Source organism: Nerophis ophidion, linkage group LG22 (assembly GCF_033978795.1).
Source record: "Nerophis ophidion isolate RoL-2023_Sa linkage group LG22, RoL_Noph_v1.0, whole genome shotgun sequence".
Taxonomy (NCBI): Eukaryota; Metazoa; Chordata; class Actinopteri; order Syngnathiformes; family Syngnathidae; genus Nerophis; species Nerophis ophidion.
This window is the reverse complement of record NC_084632.1, coordinates 9,802,540-9,823,677: the sequence shown is the minus strand read 5'-3', so window position 1 is coordinate 9,823,677 and position 21,138 is coordinate 9,802,540. Positions and strand designations below refer to the sequence as shown.

The following is a 21,138-nucleotide window of genomic DNA, read 5'->3' as shown; positions in this document are numbered from 1 at the left end:
TACGGCCACCCTCAGTGTGACCTGTATGGCTGTTGACCAAGTATGCCTTGCATTCACTTATGTGTGTGTAATAATTATGCCAGTGGGCCTGCACGCTGTTTGTATGGAGGAAATGCGGACGAGACGACAGGTTGTAGAGAATGCTAAAGGCAGTGCCTTTAAGGCACGCCCTCAATATTGTTGTCCGGGTGAAAATCGGTAGAATGTTTGCTTGCCCCGGGAGATTTTCGGGAGGGGCACTGGACTTTGGGAGGATTGGCAAGTGTGAGAAATTGCGGTGTTACAGCCAGGGCCGCCGAAAAAGGGGGATAAAGGAGACGGATTCTAGGGGCCCATGATGGAGGGGGGCCCAGAGAGGCCCCTAATGATGATGAAATTATGTGTTTGGGGCCCAAAATCCCTAGTGGCGCCATGTTACAGCGGCACCGCTGCTGTGTAATAACGGCGGGCCAGCTGTAATGTTAATTTGATATTGCCTCAAGGGCCAACTTAAATTACACAGCGGGCCAGAGTTTGACACCCATGATCTAAACCATTTGAGTCTCATTTGCAATGAAGTTACACTTCCAAGACAATAGATGGCAGTACTGTATATAGGTTATCTATGGGCTAGGAAATGACTTCTTCAAGCAAGCGAAATGTGTTATGTTGCTCCCTACAAAGTGTTTATACTATAAGTATTGAGCCTTTCACACACTGGATGTTTGATTATAACATTTAACTTAGTTGTCCTTTGGAGGTGTTGAAATCGCCATGTAAAATCGCTAATGCTAATAGTAGCCTGTCTATGGCAAATCCAATGTAAATTAGCACAAAGCTAGCGCATTTTGGAAGAGTGCAGCTTTATTTTCTAGCATTTTCTACCAAGCATACTTACTTTGTTGGTGTTAAAAATGGTAAGGTTACTTTAGTTTGGTTTGACTGAGTCTACCCTGAGTGCTGCTTGAGCGATTGTTTACGTGAGCCGGTGTTTAGTCTGCAGTCGGACGTGACGTCACATGCAACAAAGATATCGAAATATGACAGTTTTTACGTGAATTCCGTCAGTGCGTATAAAACTACCGAATTCAGTACTTTTTTGTCCTGGCGTTATTTAACTGGGCTAAAATTATTTCCCAGTGTATTGTGGGTACAGAAAATAATTTTGAATAAACATATTAAAATTGACCATTAAAATAACTTTTCAGGAAAAAAAAAATTCCATCGGGAGTAACAAGACCGAAGTTATGGCCAAAAACAGCAAAAACGAATCTGAAAGGACCAAAAATGCTTTTTTCTCTACTTCGGGGCCCCTTGACGGAACACAATACGCCACAAAGGGGACCTGAGGAGTCTAGTTGCGTGGGATCTGAAGATAGCTATTATCAGCCCATTGTCGCCATTTATTCAGAAGTTCTTAAGAAAATTCCAAGTTACCATAGAAATTCTTGCTTTGTGGTTGCGGTGGATGACTTCCGGCACTGCTGACTGACCTTTCCAATTCATTAGATTCTGTGAACAAAACAAAACACACGATGGTTGCATTTGTTTATAAGCATCAGGATGTAAAAACTATCTTACTTTCATGGTCTAGTTCAGTGGTTCTCTAACTTTTTTTCACCAAGTAGCACCTTTAGAAAACACTTGGCTCTCCAAGCACCACCATAATGACCACCATTAAAATACTTTAGCTTAGTAGGCCTAAGTATTCATTAAAAACAAGGCAGAGGTTTTATTTAACATGTATATTTGATATTTGTGGCCCCTGTAACCAACATTACACCCCATTTTAACAGTAACACTGTGTTTGCGACTTGTCCAGGGTGTACGCCACCTTCCGCCCGATTATAGCTGAGATAGGCACCAGCGCCCCCTACGTTCCCAAAGAGAATTAGTGGTAGAAAATGGATGGGTGGATGGCACTGTGTTTGAATGTTTAATGAAATGATTGTTTGGCGGACCACAGATTGAGAATCCCTGGTCTAGTTATCACATGAACTCATATGGATATGCTTAAATTTTATAATAAATTCCACACGGCAAAACGACGAGAAGTAAATTAGGTAACACGGACAACAGAAAGTGAACTTCTCCCAGTCAAATACCTGAGCCGCGATCAACTTCTACCCAGGAGAGATCCGTGATGGAAGTTGGGCCTGCAAAGAGGGTCAAAACAAGACGCGAAAAACAAAGCAAAGGTGTTGCAAATGTGCACTGTAATATCAATGATACCAAAAAATGAGGACAGTCTCACCTACACTGACAGTTGCCAGGTCACTCCACACCTCATGATACAAGTTGAACACCTTGCACCTGTACTGCCCTCTGTGTGCCGTGGTCACACTCGCAATCTGGAAGCAGTACAAGGCTCAGCACCAGTGACGGAAAGCAAGTCTTATATTATATGATATCATTTCATTCAGTGAGTGGTACCTCGGGATACCATTTTATTTTTTATTTTGTTCTTTGCTGCAGCTCGTCTTTTCAACATGTTTACATTTTTAAAAGAAAAACAATTAAAAAGTACAGTCAAGAGATAAAAAAAAAGAGTGATTACAGTGGGGCAAAAAAGTATTTAGTCAGCCACCGATTGTGCAAGTTCTCCCACTTAAACTGATGACAGAGGTCTGTAATTTTCATCATAGGTACACTTCAACTGTGAGAGACAGAATGTGAAAAAAAAATCCAAGAATTCACATTGTAGGAATTTATTTGTAAATTATGGTGGAAAATAAGTATTTTGTCAACCATTCAAAGCTCTCACTGATGGAAGAATGTTTTGGCTCAAAATCTCACGATACATGGCCCCATTCATTCTTTCCTAAACACGGATCAATCGTCCTGTCCCCTTAGCAGAAAAACAGCCCTAAAGCATGATGTTTCCACCCCCATGCTTCACAGTAGGTGTGGTGTTCTTGGGATGCAACTCAGTATTCTTCTTCCTCCAAACACGACGAGTTGAGTTTATACCAAAAAGTTCTATTTTGGTTTCATCTGACCACATGACATTCTCCCAAACCTCTGCTGTATCATCCTTCTATCCATTTTGGTATAAACTCAAAAAAGAAAACTATTTTTGGACAAATGAGGATTTACAACTTTATCTTTTTGAAGCTTAATATACTGAGGATGAATTACTGCTTATAGAAGAGAGCACAAATGAAGGGTGAGACGTTGGAGCAGACGGAAGCCAAGAGAGTGAGGTAAAAGTGATTTTGCCATGCTAGTTTGACTTCAATGTAATGCTTATGCAAATAAACAGGGAAAGAAAGGTCGCAGGCCAGCTGGACCAAACAGACAATTGTCCATGGCGTGAGTCACTATAATATAGATCATGATACACGCAGCACGTCATGCGTGTTATTACAACTACAGTGCATACACTGTCTGGCTTGCCGTGTACAAACAAAACATGAAATAATACTTTACAGATACTGTAATAATACAGTAATGCGGACGTTGTACCGATCCGTTGTGGTGAAGAAGGAGCTGAGCCGGAAGGCAAAGCTCTCAATTTACCGGTCGATCTACGTTCCCATCCTCACCTATGGTCATGAGCTTTGGGTCATGACCGAAAGGATAAGATCACGGGTACAAGCGGCCGAAATGAGTTTCCTCCGCCGTGTGGCGGGGCTCTCCCTTAGAGATAGGGTGAGAAGCTCTGCCATCCGGGAGGAGCTCAAAGTAAAGCCGCTGCTCCTCCACATCGAGAGGAGCCAGATGAGGTGGTTCGGGCATCTGGTCAGGATGCCACCCGAACGCCTCCCGAGGGAGGTGTTTAGGGCACGTCCAACCGGTAGGAGGCCACGGGGAAGACCCAGGACACGTTGGGAAGACTATGTCTCCCGGCTGGCCTGGGAACGCCTCGGGATCCCCCGGGAAGAGCTAGACGAAGTGGCTGGGGAGAGGGAAGTCTGGGCTTCCCTGCTTAGGCTGCTGCCCCCGCGACCCGACCTCGGATAAGCGGAAGAAGATGGATGGATGGATAGATACTGTAATATGATTTTTTATGTTTGTCACTCAGTACAGATCGGTGTCCTATCTCAGAGTTGTGTATTACAAATGCAAACATGTTGTAGAAGTTAGCTTTTACGGCTAATATGGAAGCATGCCGATGTGTCACAGCGCTAGAAAAAGAGTTCCTCAGTGTTCGCTCTTCCAAGAACAATGTTGCTACAGCTTGGTTATTATACAGCTTACACAGCGTCAATGAAGTATTGTTGACTTAGGACTGCTCGCCACCAAGAACAAGCCCATTTTTACATGTTTGAATAAATAAAAATACTTTTGTCTTCTTGTCCCTCATTAAGATTTTGAACAATAGGCAAAATCCATAAAGTGCAGTTCCCCTTTAACGGCGGGCAAACAAACCCTTTAGCCACTTACAGTTATTTATCTCAATGTCAATTGGATGTGGAATAATCGTGCAGCCTTTTGAAAATGCTATGAAATGTTGCTGCCTTTTGGTAACCGTATGACGTACTTTGAGAAGCCGCGTCTTGTTTGGCATGGGCGCTGAGTTGTGGTACCACTGGTACTGGGGTGGGGGGTTGGCCACGGCGTTGCACTCCAGAAGCAGCGTGTCCCCCTCTGAAAGCGTCTGGCACTGAGGCTGGTAGATGACGCGCAGCCCACTGGCTGAACCTGAAAACAAGGTGCCTGAAATGACAAGATTGACTTCATAAACGGAGAACTTTTAACCTGATCAGTCCTACTTTCCAAATTCTTCAGGACTAGCTAAAATCATCAGGGGGGAGGTTGGGTCTTGGGTGCAGTTGGGTGTTCCAACAGGACAATGACCCCAAACACAACTCAAAAGTGGTAAAGGAATGGCTAAATCAGGCTAGAATGAAGGTTTTAGAATGGCGTTCCCAAAGTCCTGACTTAAAGGTGTGGACAATGCTGAAGAAACAAGTCCATGTCACACATTTAGCTGAACTGCAGCAATTTTGTGGTTCAAAATGTAAGCAGAAGCTTGTGGATGGCTACCAAAAGCACCTTATTGCAGTGAAACTTGCCAAAGGAAATGTAAGCAAATATTAACATTGCTGTATGTATACTTTTGACCCAGCACATTTGCTCACATTTTCAGTAGAGCCATAATAAATTCATAAAAGAAACAAACTTCATGAATGTTTTTTGTGGGCGACAAGTATGTGTTCCAATCACTACATCACAAAAAAATAAGAGTTGTAGGAATGATTGGAAAGTCAAGACAGCCATGACATCATGTTCTTTACAAGTGTACGTACACTTTTGACCACCACTGTACATATACATAAACATACTGTACATACATACATACTATTATCCATCCATCCATCCATTTTCTACCACTTGTCCCTTTTTGGGGTCGCAGGGTGTGCTGGAGCTTATCTCAGCTGCATTCGGACAGAAGGTGGTTTACACCCTGGACAAGTCACCAACTCATAGCAGTATATGCCATTATATATAGGCTATATATGCATGTATGAATATATATATATATAATTATATATACATATATATACACATATATATATATATATATATATATATATATATATACATAAAATCAGGGTTTCCCGCAGCGCTTTGTTGTTAAGGCGGCCGTCTTAACAACACCGCCTAAACTAAAGTCTTAACAAAAAACATTTAACAAAAGTTTTAACAAGCTGCTTTGCTTTGTTTTGCGTCTGCCTCTGTCAGTATGTCTATGTACCACCCAGCATTGTCCCACCTACAGAACCATCAGATTGGTTAGACGCAGAGCGGTAACAGCCAATCAGCAAAGCGTATTCAGAGCCCATGTAACAGCCAATCAGCAGTGCATATTCAAAGCGCTTGTAACAGCCAATCAGCAGTGCATATTCAGAGCCCATGTAACAGCCAATCAGCAGTGCGTATTCAGAGCGCGTTGTAACGTGGAGTGAGCAGAAAGGTGTTTTTAGCAGGTAAGGCAGCGGGCTCTCCCCAAATGATAATTAACATCTCCCAGTCAACTACTACTAACATCACTATGAGCCCGTTGACGTTCTAGAAACATAAGCAGCAGATCAGCTCGCTCGCAGTCCTTGGGGTGAAGGCTAATTAGCTATTAGTGAACGTTAGCTCACTGTGCGGCGTATGTGTTTTTAGGTGCTTGTGTTACAGACAGCAAAGCACTGTCTGTCTGAGAGAAAGACAAGCATTATTGACCTACAGTTAACAATTGAGTTATTTCCCTTGACCTTTTTCTGTGTTGATTGAGTTGTGTTGAAGCAGCAAAAAAGGACTTTATGTTAAATGAAGAGTTGCTGTCTTTGATAGTTGATATAATAATGTAAGTGCATCAAAAAGCCTGCATGAACTCCATGGTGTTCAGGGATAAATAGTCTCTGCTATTGCTTTTGTACTATTTTTTCAGCTATAGTTAAATCAATCATTAGTAATGTAGCAGCCTAGTTTCCAAGCTACCACATGTTGATAAGAATATAACATTTACATAATGAAAATCAATTACAGGCTTCCCTAATGCTGTAATACATTAAGGAGAGACCCCAAAAGGGCCAAGTGGTAGAAATGGATGGATGGATGGATGGATGGATGGATGGATGGAGTTGAGCATATGTCAGCATGTAGCCCCACTTTTAACTTTTTTTTTCAAACGCTTATTGCAAACGCTTACTTACAGAAAGTCATTTATTTGACTTTTTAAGTCATTATTTTAGTATTTGACTTTGTAAGTCATTATCTTAGTATCTCAGGTAACTAGGACTGTTTTGTTTTTACTTTACGGAAAAAATATGGAGATATATATTGTACATTGCCATTCAGCAAATGGAGCGGAAAACACAAGCAAAAGTTGTAGGCTTCTTCACGTGACGAAGCCGGCCTACTTCACCACAGTCTGTAGTCCATTGCCCCCCAGGCTGTGGTGGCAGCGACGAGGTGGAGAAGTGATGGCGACAGGCCCAGTTACACCGATCCTTACACCCACTCACCCCCTTTATTATGTTAAATGACGAGTTTCTGTCTCTGATAGTTGATATAATAATGTAAGTGTATCAAAAAGCCTGCATGAACTCCATGGTGTTCAGGGATGAATAGTCTCTGCTATAGCTATTGTACTATTTTTTCAGCTATAGTTAAATTAATCATTAGTAATGTAGCAGCCTAGTTTCACTGCTACCACATGTTGATAAAAATATAACATTTACATAATGAAAATCAATTACAGGCTTCCCTAATGCTGTAATACATTAAGGAGGGTCATTAAAAGGGCCAAGTGGTAGAAAATGGATGGATGAATGGATGGATGGATGGAGTTGAGCATATGTCAGCATGTAGCCCCACTTTTAACTTTTTTTTTTCAAACGCTTATTGCAAAAACTTACTTACAGAAAGTAATTTATTTGACTTTGTAATTCATTATTTTAGTATTTGACTTTGTAAGTCATTATTTTAGTATCTCAGGTAACTAGGACTGTTTTGTTTTTACTTCACGGAAAAAATATGGAGCTATATATCGTACATTCCCATTTAGCAAATGGAGCGGAAAACACAAGCAAAAGTTGTAGGCTTCTTCACGTGACGAAGCTGGCCTACTTCACCACAGTCTGTAGTTCATTGCCCCCCAGGCTGTGGTGGCAGCGACGAGGTGGAGACGTGATGGCGACAGGCCGAGTTACACCGATCCTTACAACCACCCACCCCCTCTCCCGCGCTGTACGCCGGAGAGACACCACCTTATCTAACACATTTTCTGTGGGGAACACAATATATATATATGTATATATATATATATATATATATATATATATATATATATATATATATATATATATATATATATATATATATATTAGGGCTGGGCAACGATTAAAAATTTTAATCGAAGTTAATCGCACTATTTCACCGATTAATCGCGATTAACTGCATTGTATACGCAAAGCCCAATAATGAATTTAAAAGTAGTGTGTAGTGCACCTTTATTGGAATATTCTCTCACATGAACAAAAGCGCCAAAACATTTGTTGTGCAAACACAATTTAAATCAGTCCTTGTTAAACAGTAGCAGTTAAATAGCATATTTTATGAAAATCAACTCAAAAAATGTAAATACAAACATTTAAGCTTATTGCCACTGCCAGGGTATTTAAGTTATCCTGTTTGTTATGGAAAATAAATATAATCTACACACAAATCTCTGAGCCACAATCATAACATCTGAACAGGCAATTTCTGAGGTAACAGCAGAAATATTTTTTTTATCAGGGATCTTATGTTTAAAAAACCTATATTATAGGTAGTGGGGTGTTTTAGGGAATTTTTGATCAAATTATCCGTAGTAGCAATATTAATAATGTTGTGTTTATTCTGCGTAGTGCACTTAAAATAATTATGACCATATCTAGGAATTGATATGATGGGAATTTTTCTTGGTGCTTTGATAAACTGAACACATCATATACATGGTACTATATTGTGATGTTATGAGCCAGGGAAAAAAGAACTACCCTAACCAGCATGCAACAGGAGTGACGAGCATGCGCGGTAGCCCGGTATAGGTTGTATGTCGCCATGACGGCATCTTGTATGTTGTGATATGCACGCTCTGAAAGCAAACGTTAAGAACTCAGCCAACACTCCTCGTACGCATTATTCATAAATAGACAGACAACACATATACTCCGCTGCTTCACAGGCCGCTGGATGTAGCTGGCAAAGTATTCCCATGCTAGCTAGCCGGTCTAGCAAGCACGCGTCATTCAGTCCAAAACGGCCCGATATATCCACATTCAGAATTGTCTGGCGGTCGTAAGTGATCCCGGAGTGACCACGCTGTAAGCCAGCCATGAAATTTGCAGAATTGTCCGGTATTTTTGCCAAATGTTCCATCTTTACCAAGAGCCCCTCGACGCCGAAGCCCATCCGAGCGACGCCATCTTGTTAAGAAAAGGCGTTAACAAAATAAAAGCATGTAAACAAGATATGCAAATGTGCGATAAAATAATTGTCGGCGTTAATAGATTGATGAGTTAATTCGTAATTAACGCATTAATTTGCCCACCCCTAATATATATATATATATATATATATATATATATATATATATATATATATATATATATGCATATATACATATCATATATCTGTACATATATCTACACCCCTGATCTAAAAGGCATAAATAGGTCAACTAGATTTAAGACACTTGGATTATGATAAGTACATTTTCAAACATGGAGGAGGGAACATACCTGGACCAGTGCCAACGGGCGAGTAAACCAAACGCACCCGAGCCCACTGGGAGAAGCAGCAGGTGTCCCCATGGTTGACCCGACAGATGTAAGAACCCTGGTGCTGGGGGCCCAGAGGGCACAGGACCAGCTCAGGTGTGCTTCCAGTCGCTTCCAAAACCTAGCACAGAAGAAGGTATTACACACAAAGATCCTGCATCAGAGCTAATAACCTATTTCATTTCAGTCTCACTTATACTCCTGGACCTTTTACACAGAACCCAGCAAAGTGGGCTACAATCAAAATGGCAGAAGGACAGGGGTTCAAGGTCCAGCAGATTTTTATTTGGAGCACACAGAACAAATTTACAATTGTTTTACTTTTTTTATGGATGAAAATGTCATATCACATGTGTCATTATGGCGGCATCGTTGGATGTGCTCAAATAGTACTCATACAAACCCTATTTCCATATGAGTTGGGAAATTGTGTTAGATGTAAAGGTACAATGATTTGCAAATCCATTTCAACCCATATTCAATTGAATGCACTACAAAAGACAAGATATATGATGTTCAAACTCATAAAATACTTTTTTTTTTTGCAAATAATAATCAACTTAGGATTTCATGGCTGCAACACGTGCCAAAGTAGTTGGGAAAGGGCATGTTCACCACTGTGTTACATCACCTTTATTTATTAACAACACTCAATAAAAGTTTGGGAACTGAGGAAACTAATTGATGAAGTTCTGAAAGTGGAATTCTTTCCCATTCTTGTTTTATGTAGAGCTTCAGTCGTTCAACAGTCCGGGGTCTCCGCTGTCGTATTTTACACTTCATAATGTGCCACACATTTTCAACGGGAGACAGCTCTGGACTGCAGGCGGGCCAGGAAAGTACTCCCACTCTTTTTTTACGAAACCAGGCTGTTGTAACACGTGCCGAATGTGGCTTGACATTGTCTTGCTGAAATAAGCAGGGGCGTCTATGAAAAAGATGGCGTTTAGAAGGCAGCATATGTTGTTCCAAAACCTTTATGTACCTTTCAGCATTAATGGTGCCTTCACAGATGTGTAAGTTACCATGCCTTGGGCACTAATACACCCCCATGCCATCACAGATGCTGGCTTTTGAACTTTGCGTCGATATCAGTCTGGATGGTTCGCTTCCCCTTTGGTCCGGATGACACGATGTCGAATATTTCCAAAAACAATTTGAAATGTGGACTCGTCAGACCACAGAACACTTTTCCATTTTGCATCAGTCCATCTTAGATGATCTCGGGCCCAAAAAAGCCGGCGGCATTTCTAGATGTTGTTGATAAATGGCTTTCACTTTGCATAGTAGAGCTTTAACTGGCACTTACAGATGGAGTGACAAACTGTATTTAGTGACTATGGTTTTCTGAAGTGTTCCTGAGCCCATGTGGTGATATCCTTTGGAGATTGATGTCAGTTTTTGATGCAGTGCCGTCTGAGGGATCGAAGGTCACGGTCATTCAATGTTGGTTTCCGGCCATGCCGCTTACGTGGAGTGATTTCTCCAGATTCTCTGAACCTTTCGATGATATTATGGACCGTAAATGTTGAAATCCTTAAATTTCTTGCAATTGTACTTTGAGAAACGTTGTTCTTAAACTGTTTGACTATTTGCTCACACAGTTTTGGAAAAAGGGGTGTAGCTCTTCCCATCCTTTCTTGAGAAAGACTGAGCATTTCATGGAAGCTGTTTTTATACCCAATCATGGCACCCACCTGTTTCCAATTAGCCTGCACACCTGTGGGATGTTCCAAATAAGTGTTTGATTAGCATTCCTCAACTTTATCAGTATTTATTGCCACCTTTCCCAACTTCTTTGTCACGTGTTGCTGTCATCAAATTCTAAAGTCAATGATTATTTAAAAAAAAAAAAAAGTTTATCAGTTTGAACATCAAATATGTTGTCTTTGTAGCATATTCAACTGAATATGGGTTGAAAATTATTTGCAAATCATTGTATTCCATTTATATTTACTTTTAGCACAATTTCCAAACTCATATGGAAACGGGGTTTGTACACAAACTGAAATCTTTGTTTGAAATAACCACTAGAAACAGACCCAAATAGTCCACTATGTTGCATGCTTGACTGATCAGACTGTTGTGGCATCCTACTGTGTTGAGAGGTCCTTGAACACATCGTAACAACACCTCCGTGTCTAATTCCTCTGGTCTATATCCATCACTTTGTTGGAAGAGAGCCCAGTTTGGAGCTTTAATGTGCACTATTCAAGATCTTAGGTGCTCGGACTGGAATGTCTTTATGGAAGTTCATATTGTGCTGTGTCCTTGCTTCATGGGGAAAGACCTTAATGTCTCTTGTATTCATGCTAGCATTTAAGCTAGCGTTAGTCCGTATGTGAGTTTCCCAAAGTGTGGCTATCAATCATGGTTTTGTAATCATTTTAAAGTAAAAGTCAAGAGTTTTACCGCAGTGATCATTAATACAGTTTATAGTTACATCCCTTTACTTTTTTTAAACTCATTTTAATTTAATTTTATGCATGATATGTGCTAAAACTAAAAAGAGAAAAATAAGAAATTTAACATATATTTGCATATTTTCCTGACACCAGGATTCAAAAGGTCACGGTTTACCAGCAGAACCTAAGGCAGGGGTGTCAAACTCAAATACAGAGTGGGCATAAATTTTAAACTGAACAAAGCCGCGGGCCAAGGTTGAACAAATTAACCTTTTAATAGGGAGCCAAACAAGTTTTGCATTGAATATTGAACAAGCAAGACTTATATAACTTTATAGTGACATGCAAAATTGAGTTTCAAATAATACTAATAATTTAAAATTAGCAATGGCATATCAAATCAAATTTAAATAGAAATTGAACGCCTATTTTCTATTTGTAGCCTTCTAAGGTAAATATCAAAATAAACTTTTCCCACAGGCTAATAATAAATTTGTATATTGTAGCGTCCAGGAAGAGGTAGTGTATTTGTTCTGTTGTGTTTATGTTGTGTTACAGTGTGGGTGTTCTCCCGAAATTTGCTTGTCATTCTCGTTTAGTGTTGGTTCACAGTGTGGCGCATATTTGTAACAGTCTTGAAGTTGTTTATACGGCCACCCTCAGTGTGACCTGTATGGCTGTTGACCAAGCTTGCATTGCATTAGCTTGTGTGTGTGTGTGTGTGTGTGTGTAGAAGCCACATATATCATGTGACTAGGCCGGCACGCTGTTTCTACGTAGGAAAAGCGGACGTGACGAAAGGTTTTAGAGGACGCTTGAGGCAGTGCCTTTAAGGCACGCCCCCAATATTGTGTCCAGGTGGGAATCGGGAGAAATTTGGGAGAATGGTTGCCCCCCTGGTGATTTTCGGGAGGGGCACTGAAATTTGTGAGTCTCCTTGGAAAATCGGGGGTGAGGGTTAGCAAGTATGAGTATTAACGGTGAATGCGGTGTTACAGCTACACCGCCACTGTATAATACCGGCGGGCCAGCTCTAATGATAATTTGACATTGCCTCAAGGGCCAAATGAAAATACACGGCCTGCGGGCCAGAGTTTGAAACCCATGGCGTAAGGTTTCGCGATATGGACGATAACTGATATAAATGATATCCCTTTGGCTGACGATACAGCTTTTGATTCCATCTTTATATGGCGATAATGCATGTTGATGACACATTCTCGCTGTGTCTGCAAATTTTAGTGCCTCAATCGAACAACGTATATATATATATACATATATATATATACATATATATATATATATATATATATATATATATATATATATATATATATATATATATATATATATATATATATAAACAGCGTCCTTGCTAGCAAGCTAGCGGCTAACGTCCCTCCACATAATGAAGCATCTTCTAAATCAGGGGTGCCCACACTTTTTCTGCAGGCGAGCTACTTTTCAATTGACCAACTCGAGGGGATCTACCTCATTTATATATATCTTTTATATTTATTTATTTATGAAAGAGACATTTTTGTAAACAAGTTAAATGTGTTTAATGATAATACAAGCATGTGTGACACATAGATGTCTTTCTTTCACGAAGACAAGAATATAAGTTGGTGTATTACCTGATTCTGATGACTTGCATTGATTGGAATCAGACAGTAATGATGATAACGCCCACATTTTCAAATGGAGGAGAAAAAAAGTTGTCCTTTCTGTACAATACCACATGAAAGGGGTTGGTTTTTGGCATCTAATTCATCCAGCTTCCATACACTTTACAAGAAAAACATTGGCGGCAAATTCCGTAGCTTGCTTGATTGACATTCACGGCACCCGAGGGTCTTGTGTGATGACGCTGGCGGCTGCCAGTTCATTATTATGAAAAAATGACAGGGAGGAAGGCGAGAAACACTTTTTATTTCAACAGACTTTCGCGCCGTCCCTTCCGTCAAAACTCTAAAGGCCGACTGCACATTTCCTATCTTCACAATAAAAGCCCTGCTTCATGCTGCCTGCGCTAACAAAATAAGAGTCTCAGAAAGCTGGCGTGCACAAGTGATGTTCACGCCAGCTTTCTGAGGGATCGCTTGTGCACGCCAGTTTTCCGAGACTCTGTATTTAGTTAGCGCTGGCAGCATGAAGCAGGGCTTTTATTGTGAAGATAGGAAATTTGCAGTCGACCTTTAGAGTTTTGACGGAAGGTACGGCGCGAGAGTCTGTTGAAATAAAAAGTGTTTCTCACCTTCCTCTCGGTCATATTTTAATAATAATGATCTTGCAGCAGCCAGCGTCATCTCACAAGACCCTCCGGTACCGTGAATGTCATTTAAGTGACGTCTTGGTGAAGATTGATGATCACTAATTTTTAGGTCTATTTTCTTTTAAAAGCCTGGCTGGAGATCGACTGACACACCCCCCGCGGTCGACTGGTAGCTCGCGATCGACGTAATGGGCACCCCTGTTCTAAATCACCAATGCTCGCCTCCATGGTGGCAAACAAAGTACGTTTCTTACAGGCATCCTCGTTGGAGGAGAAGGAATAGCTAAACATGCTACACTACACGTAACACACCGTAGGAGGATATGCTAACCGCTAAGCCAGTGGTTCTTAACCTGGGTTCGATCGAACCCTAGGGGTTCGGTGAGTCGGCCTCAGGGGTTCGGCAGAGGTCAAAACACACCCGAGTCATCGTCTAAATAAAAACTTCTCCCTATCAGCGTATTACGGATACGGCAACAGCAGAAGTCAGACTGATTTGCAGGTGTGTCATTTGTTGTGAGTTTATGCAGTCTAGTGTGAGTTTAGTGTCGGTTTTGTTCTTTGAACAAGGTGATGTTCACGCATGGTTCATTTTGTGCACCAGTAAAAGAACATTGTAACACTTTAGTATGGGGAACATATTCTCCATTAATAAGTTGCTTATTAACATGCAAATTAGTAACATATTGGCTCTTAACTAGTCATTATTAAGTACTTATTAATGCTTAATTTGGCATGGCCTCATTATAACTCTAACCCTCTAACCCTAACCAAATAACTCCAATCTAAGTCTTTGTTACTTAGAATATGTTCTCCTAGTGTCCCAAAAACTCTAAATTAAGTCTTTGTTACTTAGAATATGTTCTCCATACTTAAGTGTTACCAAAAACCCATAACTTTGTCTTAAATTAAAAAAAACAAGGTTTTATTTTTCACTAAGAAGAGTTCGGTGAATGCGCATATGAAACTGATGGGGTTCGGTACCTCCAACAAGGTTAAGAACCATTGCGCTAAGCCAGTGGTTCTCAAATGGGGGTACGCGTACCCCTGGGGGTACTTGAAGGTATGCCAAGGGGTATGTGAGATTTTTCAAAAATATTCTAAAAATAGCAACAAATCAAAAATCCTTTATAAATGTAATTATTGAATAATACTTCTACAAAACATGAATGTAAGTTCATAAACTGTGAAAAGAAATGCAACAATGCAATATTCAGTGTTGACAGCTAGATTTTTTTGTGGACATGTTCCATAAATATTGATGTTAAAGATTTTTCTTTTTTTGTGAAGAAATGTTTAGAATTAAGTTCATGAATCCAGATGGATCTCTTTTACAATCCCCAAAGAGGACACTTTAAGTTGAAGATTGCTTCTATGTGTAGAAATCTGTATTTATAATTGAATCACTTGTTTATTTTTATATCTTTTTTTCCAAATAGTTCAAGAAAGACCACTACAAATGAGCAATATTTTGCACTGTTATACAATTTAATAAATCAGAAACTGATGACATAGTGCTGTATTTTACTTCTTTATCTCTTTTTTTCAACCAAAAATGCTTTGCTCTGATCAGGGGGTACTTGAATTATAAAAATGTTCCCAGGGGGTACATCACTGAAAAAAGGTTGAGAACCACTGAGCTAAACTATACCTCTTGGTATAAACCAGTGGTTCCCAAAGTGGGCGCCCCTTGGGGCGGTGGAAAGATCTGGGGGGGCGGTGAGGAAGAAGGGGGCGGTAGTCCGAAGTCGAAGTCAGAAGTTCGAACGTTTGTTTGACGATTTGTACACAACACGTGCAGCAGGACGAGTCAGTGGACGACGCATCAGGGTCCGGTTACCACACGCCGCTCTGGCCCAATCAGATCCGACAGCATAGACTACAAAAGCAAAACCTCAGGTTTGTAATTTCAAGCTTGTATTGTTCAGAATTTTCAAAAAGTCATATCAAGATTTTTGGTTACAAAAAAAAATCTCTGACTGCTATCAAGTGCTGTGGAACAAGGTCAAGATGTACTTTATTGCCTTCCCAACATCATATTTAGTAGAACGGGGCTTCAGTGCAGTCGCCTTGCTTCTTTCCAAGCAAAGAAACCGACTGAAAATTACGGACTGCGGGGATCTACGATTTCTTCTTAGTGAGTTCCAGCCTAATGTTGAGAAGCCTATGTCCCTGCACCAAGCACATCCATCCCATTAATATTAAGTGTGAGACGATGAAGGTTACTGGTGGAATGTTTATTTACCATTCTATGTTGCTGAAACAGTTAAAACTGCTAAAAAATAAATTGGTTTACTAAATTGGGTTTTATTTGTGAAATACACATTTGTATTTAACCTTTCTCTTTTCAAATTGCAGCATACCAAATATCAAGAAAGAGGGGGGGGGGGGGGCGCGAGGAATTCACTGGGGAGCCAAGGGGGCGCCAGCCTGCAAAAGTTTGGGAACCATTGGTATAAACAATACCAAGTATAATAGCAGAATATGGTCGATGCTACAGTGGTTGATCGATATTTTGAAATATTACAAAAATATATGTATTATTTACTGAAACTGAGGAAATAACTCCCTGGACACAGATTTAAAGGCACAAACCAAAATATTGCAACCAAGGTTTGATTGATTGATTGATTGATACTTTTATTAGTAGATTGCACAGTTCAGTACATATTCCGTACAATTGACCACTAAATGGTAAGACCCGAATAAGTTTTTCAACTTGTTTAAGTCGGAGTCCACGTTAATCAATTCATCCATTTAAATATTTAATTGTTAAAGTTACGTGTTTATCCTGTTTTTTCTCATCATAATTGTGTTCAAAAATGAAATCAGTCAATGATATTGAAAATTTGAAGTATCAGCATTGGTACAGCGTGTGATCTGGTGCCAGGTGTTAAACGTCATACCACCCTTTCACACAGGCGGGCTCTTGTCCTGGTACGACCTCAAGATGGAAAAAATTGCCAAGTGTATTTTAACGCCCATTCCAATGTCTGTGCCTTTCGTACAGAACAACCAGACACACAACAAAGTGGAATAAAAAAGCAAATGTAAGGAGAACAAGTTGCAATGTTGACTATAACACAAAACTGTGTTTTTTCTTGAAACCGGTTATTGCTCCAAAGATCAAATCCAAATCAAATATTAGCATATTAAAGGCTCCAAAAGCTTGCTTCCAATCACGTGACCTTGAAGCACTTCTAGGTTCCAGGTGATGATCGAGAGCAGGGGTGCCCATTATGTCTATGCTGGAGGGTGTGTCAGTCAGGCATAAAAAATATAGTCCTGAAAATGAGTGAGTCATTAATCTTAAATTATAAATGGGTTGTACTTGTATAGCGCTTTTCTACCTTCAAGGTACTCAAAGCGCTTTGACACTACTTCCACATTTACCCATTCACACACTGATGGAGGGAGCTGCCATTCAAGGCGCTAACCAGCACCCATCAGGAGCAAGGATGAAGTGTCTTGCTCAGGACACAACGCACGTGACGATGTTGGTACTAGGTGGGGATTGAACCCGGGACCCTCGGGTTGCGCACTGCCACTCTCCCGCCGCGCCATGCCGTCCGAATTTATAAATATATTTATTGAATAATACTTCAACAAAATATAAATTTAAGTTCATAAAATGTGAAAAGAAATGCAACAATGCAATATTCAGTGTTGACAGCTAGATTTTTTGTGGACATGTTCCATAAATATTGATTTTAAAGATTTATTTTTTGTGAAGAAATGTTTAGAATGAAGTTGATGAATCCAGATGGATCTCTATTACAATCCCCAAAGAGGGCACTTTAAGTTGATGATTACTTCTATGTGTAGAAATCTTTATCTATAAGAGAATCACTTGGTTATTTTTCAACAAGTTTTTAGTTATTTTTATATCTTTTTTTCCAAATAGTTCAAGAAAGACCACTACAAATGAGCAATATTTTTGCACTGTCATACAATTTAATAAATCAGAAACTGATGACATAGTGCTGCATTTTACTTGATCTCTTTTTTTCAACCAAAAATGTTTTGCTTTGATTAGGGGGTACTTGAATTAAAAAAAATGTTCACAGGGGGTACATCGCTAAAAAAAGGTTGAGAACCACTGCTTTAAAGCACAACTGTAACTTCCTGGCACTAAAACTATAGAAAAAAATAGTTCTCCTCAGGTTTCTCTATGTTTACATTTTCACACTATTTTGTTAAATTTTATTAAGCATTTCTTACATACTCCTTATTTTTGCACCTTCATTTAAAGAGCTTATTGTTAAGTGTTTAATATGATTTCACAATTTTACACAAAAAAACCCACTGCTTTAATGTTTTTAGCGACACTATGATGTCACTTGATTGACATTGCGGCAAAAAAAAACATCTTCTTCTTGTCGCTCATAATAATTGTGAACGATGGGCAATATTTAAAAAAAAATAAAAGTGCAGTTCCACTGTCAGGCTCAACTTACTTTCCATCAGATGTTCCATTTTGAAACTTTTTGGGGAAAATGTTGCATATTTTGTGTTTTTGCCATGAAAAAGTAGTTTTCTTTAACAAATAGGGCATAAAACATAACAAAAATAAATTCAACTACCGTATTTCCTTAAATTGCCGCCGGGGCGCTAATTAATTTAAAACCTCTTCTCACCCCTGCGCTTACCAAAGGCATGCGGTAAAAGTAAGCATGCGCTAATTATTTTAAAACCTCTTCTCACTCCGGCACTTACCAAAGGTATGCAGTAGTGAAGTGAAGTGAATTGTATTTATACAGCGCTTTTCTCTAGTGACTCAAAGCGCTTTACATAGTGAAACCCAATATCTAAGTTACATTTAAACCAGTGTGGGTGGCACTGGGAGCAGGTGGGTAAAGTGTCTTGCCCAAGGACACAACGGCAGTGACTAGGATGGCGGAAGCAGGAATTGAACCTACAACCCTCGAGTTGCTGGCACGGACACTCTACCAACCGAGCTATGCCGCCCCAGTAAAAATTTGAGTGTGATGTAAGTTTGGACCTTAAATCCTACTAACTAGCTCTCAATCTTCTTCCCTTTATGCGATTTCAAATTACCGGTATTGAAATCAGCCTCCTCCATTTTGAAAATGATGACAGGGGAAGTGTCACTCGTGACGTCACGAGTTTGACCAGAAGGTAAAATTAAGCACGCGCTAGTTATTTTGGGAAGCGAGTTTGACCTGGGAGTAATTCAAGGCAGGCGCATACTATATGCCCTGCGGCAATTCAAGGAAATACGGTATATTTTGACAGATAGATCTAAAGTTAAGCTAGAGATTTACATTTGAAAAAATATTAATTATGTCTGTCTTATTTTTAACATCTTTATGACTAAGACCTTTCCAGGTGCCCAGGACCAAACCCATCCATCCATCCATCCATCTTCTTCCGCTTATCCGAGGTCGGGTCGCGGGGGCAACAGCCTAAGCAGGGAAACCCAGACTTCCCTTTCCCCAGCCACTTCGTCTAGCTCTTCCCTGGGGATCCCGAGGCGTTCCCAGGCCAGCCGGGAGACATAGTCTTCCCAACGTGTCCTGGGTCTTCCCCGTGGCCTCCTACCGGTTGGACGTGCCCTAAACACCTCCCTAGGGAGGCGTTCGGGTGGCATCCTGACCAGATGCCCGAACCACCTCATCTGGCTCCTCTCGATGTGGAGGAGCAGCGGCTTTACTTTGAGTTCCTCCCGGATGGCAGAGCTTCTCACCCTATCTCTAAGGGAGAGCCCCGCCACACGGCGGAGGAAACTCATTTCGGCCGCTTGTACCCGTGATCTTATCCTTTCGGTCATGACCCAAAGCTCATGACCATAGGTGAGGATAGGAACGTAGATCGACCGGTAAATTGAGAGCTTTGCCTTCCGGCTCAGCTCCTTCTTCACCATAACGGATCGGTACAACGTCCGCATTACTGAAGACGCCGCACCGATCCACCTGTCGATCTCACGATCCACTCTTCCCCCACTCGTGAACAAGACTCCTAGGTACTTGAACTCCCCCACTTGGTGCAAGATCTCCTCCCCAACCCGGAGATGGCACTCCACCTTTTCCGGGCGAGAACCATGGACTCGGACTTGGAGGTGCTGATTCTCATTCCGGTCGCTTCACACTCGGCTGCAAACCGATCCAGTAAGAGCTGAAGATCCCGGCCAGATGAAGCCATCAGGACCACATCATCTGCAAAAAGCAGAGACCTAATCCTGCGGTCACCAAACCGGAACCCCTCAACGCCTTGACTGCGCCTAGAAATTCTGTCCATAAAAGTTACCAAACCAAAGGACCAAACCAAAGGTTTTAAAAAAAAAAATCTAAATATTGGTTTTGAAAATGCAAAAACGATAAAAATGGCCGCCGCATGCTGTGATTGGTCAGTGGGCAGCCCTTAGTGGCAAAAGTTTGGACACCCCTGCTCTTTGATTTTCCTGTGTGAATGGCGCTGACCTGGCAATTTTCCGGCTTACACTCATAACATTAGACACATTTGAAATGTCAGACCTTTCCTAACAGTAGCCCCTTCCCAAAAAAACGGCCTTGTACTTGTATAGCGCTTTTCTACCTCTTTTGTTAAGGAACTCAAAGCGCTTTGAGTGGAAGTGGAAGCCGCAATGCTGGCAACACATGGGATGCCACCTTGCCCATAAATACTGGATCTACTCTACTGTGAGAGCTCCATTCCAGTGGTGTGAAAGGGGCTTAGGCAAAGACTCACCTCCTCTTTGCCTTTGAACCACTGGTAAGTGAGAGCAGGCGGTCCAGAGGCCCGGCAGGTCAACACCACCGTGCTGCCCGCTGCTGCCTGCAGGGAGTTGGGCTGGACCGTCACACGGATCTGCTGCCTCTCTGGGGGTTTGACAGGAAAATACAAACGACCACAATGAGACAGCCTTATGATCAATGGGGACACAAAAATCATGCCTACTGAAACCCACTACTACCGACCGACCACGCAGTCTGATAGTTTATATATCAATGATGAAATATTAACATTGCAACACATGCCAATACGGCCGCTTTAGTTTACTAAATTGCAATTTTAAATTTCCTGCGCAGTTTCTTGTTGAAAACGTCGGCGAATTATGATGCGTGCGCGTGACGACACGGACTGTCAGGAAATATTAGCTCAGCACCAGTTACGGCTAAAAGTCGTCTCTTTTCATCGCATAATTACACAGTAATTTGGACATCTGTGTTGCTGAATCTTTTGCAATTTGTTCAATTAA

General features: G+C 40.8%; 1 protein-coding gene across 5 annotated transcripts in view; it reads right to left on the bottom strand.

The window, feature by feature from the left end:
- The window catches only part of malt2 (MALT paracaspase 2), a 69,473-nt gene that overhangs the window by 15,477 nt on the left and 32,858 nt on the right, over window positions 1–21,138 (bottom strand). For 4 of the 5 annotated variants that reach the window (XM_061883226.1, XM_061883224.1, XM_061883229.1 and 1 more), the window contains exons 4-9: window positions 20,628–20,758; window positions 9,201–9,360; window positions 4,463–4,638; window positions 2,234–2,330; window positions 2,085–2,135; window positions 1,417–1,491 (exon numbers count right to left, since the gene is read on the bottom strand). In XM_061883226.1, coding sequence (XP_061739210.1) covers window positions 1,417–1,491; window positions 2,085–2,135; window positions 2,234–2,330; window positions 4,463–4,638; window positions 9,201–9,360; window positions 20,628–20,758 — 690 coding nt within the window. The remainder of the gene's footprint in view (window positions 1–1,416; window positions 1,492–2,084; window positions 2,136–2,233; window positions 2,331–4,462; window positions 4,639–9,200; window positions 9,361–20,627; window positions 20,759–21,138) is intronic. The other variant, XM_061883227.1, reaches the window with a different exon arrangement.